General features: G+C 37.7%; 1 protein-coding gene across 1 annotated transcript; it reads left to right on the top strand.

Annotated features, from left to right (window-relative positions):
• Nucleotides 1-414: 414 nt before the first annotated feature.
• CPXCR1 (CPX chromosome region candidate 1) lies at nt 415-1,472 on the top strand. Its single transcript, XM_059049984.1, is given in 3 exon segments — nt 415-731; nt 1,027-1,164; nt 1,166-1,472. Coding segments are annotated over 3 exon segments (762 nt in total).
• The last annotated feature ends 3,119 nt before the right edge of the window (nt 1,473-4,591 follow it).

Here is a 4,591-nt window from a genome sequence, read left to right as displayed (position 1 = left end):
AATTTGGATATATTTTATTAAATAAAAATTTTATTGAATTTACCATCCAAAAGGGAATAATTAAACTTCCTACTGGAAACTATATGCACTGTGGTGCAGAGAGTACATTCCTATATTAACTAGATGAAAGTTTATGTTATTCTAAATTTATACAAGTTCCAAGACTAAGTAATGAGACCACCTATTTAATAGGAGTTATATTTGCCCTCAGGTTTCATTTTTCCTTATTTTATTTTGTGAGTCTGTGACTCTGATGTTAAAAATGTGAGAAATAAATATATATTTAAAGGTGTGTGAAAGCTCAGGAATAACACATCCACATATTTTTGCCAGGATTAAACTGGTTTCTTATGAAGTAGAGCATTCCTCAATTTAACATATCTTTGTCTTCTTTTTTCATAAATAGAACTCGGGATGAATTTTCCTACTAAAGAAGGAAGTAATCCAGCTGACAATGCTCTGAAAAATTTAGAAAATGAGGCTCCAAATGACTGTAGTGCAGATATAGTGCCTTCATTTGCTGATTCTAATATGATTTCTCATGTGGAAAGCAACCCAGTGAACAGGGCGCTAGATGCATCAGCTTCCCAGGATCACGCTTTTCCTCAAGCAGCAGAAAATACTGAGCTTGAATTAGAAGAAACCCAAAAAGATTCTCAAAAAGAAGATTTTAAAGAAGATGAGTCCTTTCTAATTCAGGTTCCCATTCCTAGAAAACGGGTTTTGCTCATGTCAGGATTAGGGAGAATTACCTGAGTATCCCACTAGTAAAAATTGATAAAAACAGTCCCTTAGGGCTTCCCTGGTGGCACAGTGGTTGAGAGTCCACCTGCTGATGCAGGGGACGCAGGTGCATGCTCCGGTCCCAGAAGATCCCACATGCCCCAGGATGGCTGGGCCCATGAGCCATGGCCGCTAAGCCTGCACGTCCGGAGTCTGTGCTCCGCGATGGGAGAGGCCACAATGGTGAGAAGCCCGTGTACCACAAAAAAAAAAAAAAAAAAAAAAGCAAAAACAAAAAAACAGTCCCTTAACTGACAAAGCAAGATTCTACTCAGGAAAAGTGGAGATGAAAACAAGTGATTTCTGTCATAACACCATAAATTACAAAATTTCTCTCCAACTCTCAATTTCATGGAGAAGATTCCCATTTATTAACAATCATGAGAAGAATGATTCTCCATCTGCTCTGTGGTAGACATTTCTCTCAGGCTACAGGTCGTCAAAATACCATGTGCGTGAAGCAAAAGTATATATCATGTCTTCCTCGTCCAAATGTCCTCACTCACGGTGAGAGAACCATAATATTTGGAAGACCTTTGAGGGTGTACTATTACCATCCCCTCATTGAGAGAATGACAGAATGAAAATTTTACAAATCAACTGATACTAAAGGAAAGGATGGATTCCACATTTTTGTGAGGCCTGTGCTCTATATCTCACAAGCCCAAATTCAAAACACATTTAATTGAAAAGCTTTGGAGGATCATTTGAGATCTCACCACAACATGAGAGTTGTGATTATAAGAACCAATAATGGTTGGAAATAACTATGCCCTGTCTGTGGAAGTAGTTTCAACAATTTGGTTTAATTTAGACAACATTCCTGCAGCTGTCTTGAGAATTAACTTCAATTGAGACAAATTAATTTAAAAATTTAACTTCTAAAAAGTTTATAATTTGACTACCAAATTGAGGCAAAATTGTATGAACAAAAATTTTAATAGTGTTAGATGGAACTGTAGAAAGGAACACAAAATAAGATATATCAAAAAGAATCACCATTGAGAGGAGAGGAACAACTCATAAGGAAACCTCTGTTTAAACTCTGCTATTACAAACAGATCATCAAAATATCAGTCCTTGGATCTGTATATAGTCAGCAATTGAACTAGGAAAATATATGCACTTTCTTAACATCCACTTTTGCTGAAAGACAGTATTGTTAATATTATCAGATTCCAAGTTCACAGAATTCTGACAACAATAGCAAACATATATTGGAGGGCTAGACAAAGTCCTACCAGGTGTTTCTAGAGACTCTCCTAAATTGGATACCTGAAACATTCTTCACAAATTCAATAAAAATAATTTTAAAGGCATAGAAAGTTGCATTGTATGCTTACAACTAGATAAAAATTTCTGTGGCTAGAAAAATGTTTCAAGCATTAAAAATGTGCTGTGTGGGCTTCCCTGGTGGCGCAGTGGTTTAGAATCCGCCTGCTGATGCAGGGGACACGGGTTTGTGCCCCGGTCTGGGAAGATCCCACGTGCCGTGGAGCAGCTGGGCCCATGAGCCATGGCCACTGAGCCTGCGTGTCCGGAGCCTATGCTCCTCAATGGGAGAGGCCACAACAGTGAGAGGCCCGTGTACCACAAAAAAAAAAAAAAAAAAAAAAAAAGTGCTGTGTTTAGATAATAATGTTGATGATTCAAAATAAAAATTAAACTCATTAAAAGAAAATAATGTGGTAGAAGTGAAATTATTTGAGACAGAAGTGAACAAATATTAAACTGGTAGCATAAGATAGTAATCATTTTTCCATGGATAGCTTCAACATTGCCTATGATCACCACTCACATTTTATGTTCCACCCATACATATACAGGTATACCTTGGAGAAATTGCAGGTTCAGTTTCAGACCACTGCAAAAAGTGAATATCACAGTAAAGTGAGTCACACAATTTTTTTGGTTTTCCAGTGCATATAAAAGTTATGTCTGCACTATACCATAGTCTATTAAGTATGCAATAACATATCTAAAAAATCAATTTACATACTTAATTTGAAAAATACTTTATTGCTGAAAAATGCTAGCCTTTATCTGAACCTTTAGCATGTCAATCCTTTTGATGGTGGAGAGTCTTGCCTTGATGTTGACGGCTGCTGACTGATCAAGACAGTAGTTACTAAGGGTTGGGGTGGCTATAGCAATTTCTTAAAATAAGACAACAATGAAATTTGCCACATTGACAGACTCTCTTCCATCAATGATTTCTCTGTAACATGTAATGCCATTTGATAACTTTTTACCCACAGTAGAGCTTCATTCAAAATTGAAGTCAATCCTCTCAAAGTCTGCCACTGCTTTATCAACTAAGTTTATGTAATATTCTAAACCCCTTAGTTGTGTTTTCAACAATCTTCACGGCATCTTCCCCAGGAGTAGATTCCATCTCAAGAAACCTTTTTTTTTTTTTTTTTTATCATCCATAAGAAGCAATTCCTCATTCATTGAATTTTATCATGATATTGTAACAATTCATTCACATCTTCAGGTTCCACTTCTAATTATAATTCTCTTGCTTATTCCACCTCATCCGTAGTGACTTTATCCACTGAAGTCTTGAACCCTTCAATGTTACCTATGAAGTTTGGAATCAACTTCTTCCAAACTCCTGTTAATATTGATATATTGACCTCATCCCATGAATCACAAATGTTCTTTTTGTTTTGTTTTGTTTTGTTTTGTTTTGTTTTTGTGGTACGCGGGCCTCTCACTGCCGTGGCCTCTCCCGCTGCAGAGCACAGGCTCCGGACGCGCAGGCTCAGCGGCCATGGCCCACAGGCCCAGCCGCTCCACGGCACGTGGGATCCTCCCGGACCAGGGCATGAACCCGTGTCCCCCGCATCGGCAGGCGGACTCCCAACCACTGCTTCACCAGGGAAGCCCCACAAATCTTCTTAACATCATCTAAAATGGTGAATCCTTTCCAGAAAGTTTTCAGTTTACTTTGCCAAAATCCATCAGAGAAATTACTATTTATGGCAGCTATAGCTTTACAAATGTACTTATTAAATAACAAGACTTGAAAGTTGAAATTACATCTTGATCCAAGGGTGCAGAATGGGTATTATGTTAGCAGGCATGAAAACAAAAATAATCTCATTTTCCATCTCCATCAGAGCTCAAAGGTGACCAAGTGCATTGTCAATGAGGACTAATATTTTGAAACATTTTCATTGAACAGCTGGTCTCAACATGGGCTTAAAATATCAGTATGCCATGTTGCAAAGAGATGTGCTGTCCTGTAGGCTTTATTATTCCACTTATATAGCACAGGTATAGTAGATGTAGCATAGTTCTTAAGGGCCCTAGGATTTTCAGAATGGTAAATGAGCATTGGCTTCAACTTAGTCACCAGTTGCATTATCCCCAGACAAGAGAAGCATCCTGTCCTTTGAAACTTTGAAACCATGCATTGACTTATCCTCTCTAGCTATGAAAGTTCTAGATGGTATTTTCTTTCAGTATAAGGCTGTTTTGTCTACAATGAAAAACTGTTGTTTAATGTAGCCATCTTCATTAACTATCTTCACTAAGTCTTCTGGATACCTTGCTGCAGCTTCTACATTACCACTTGTTGCTTCTCCTTGTACTTTGATATGGAGACAGCTTCTTTCTTTAAACCTCATGAGCCAATCCTTGTTAGTTTCAAACATTTTTTCTGCAGCTTCCTCACTTCTCTCAGCCTTCATAGACTTGTAGAGAGATAAGGCCTTGCTCTGGATTAGATTTTGGCTTCAGGGAATATTATAGTTGGCTTTATCTATTCAGACCATTAAAACTTTCTCCATATTAGCAATAG

This window comes from Kogia breviceps, chromosome X (genome assembly GCF_026419965.1).
Source record: "Kogia breviceps isolate mKogBre1 chromosome X, mKogBre1 haplotype 1, whole genome shotgun sequence".
NCBI lineage: Eukaryota > Metazoa > Chordata > Mammalia > Artiodactyla > Physeteridae > Kogia > Kogia breviceps.
The sequence above is the reverse complement of the archived record's forward strand: the minus strand, read 5'-3'. Positions and strand labels throughout refer to the sequence as shown.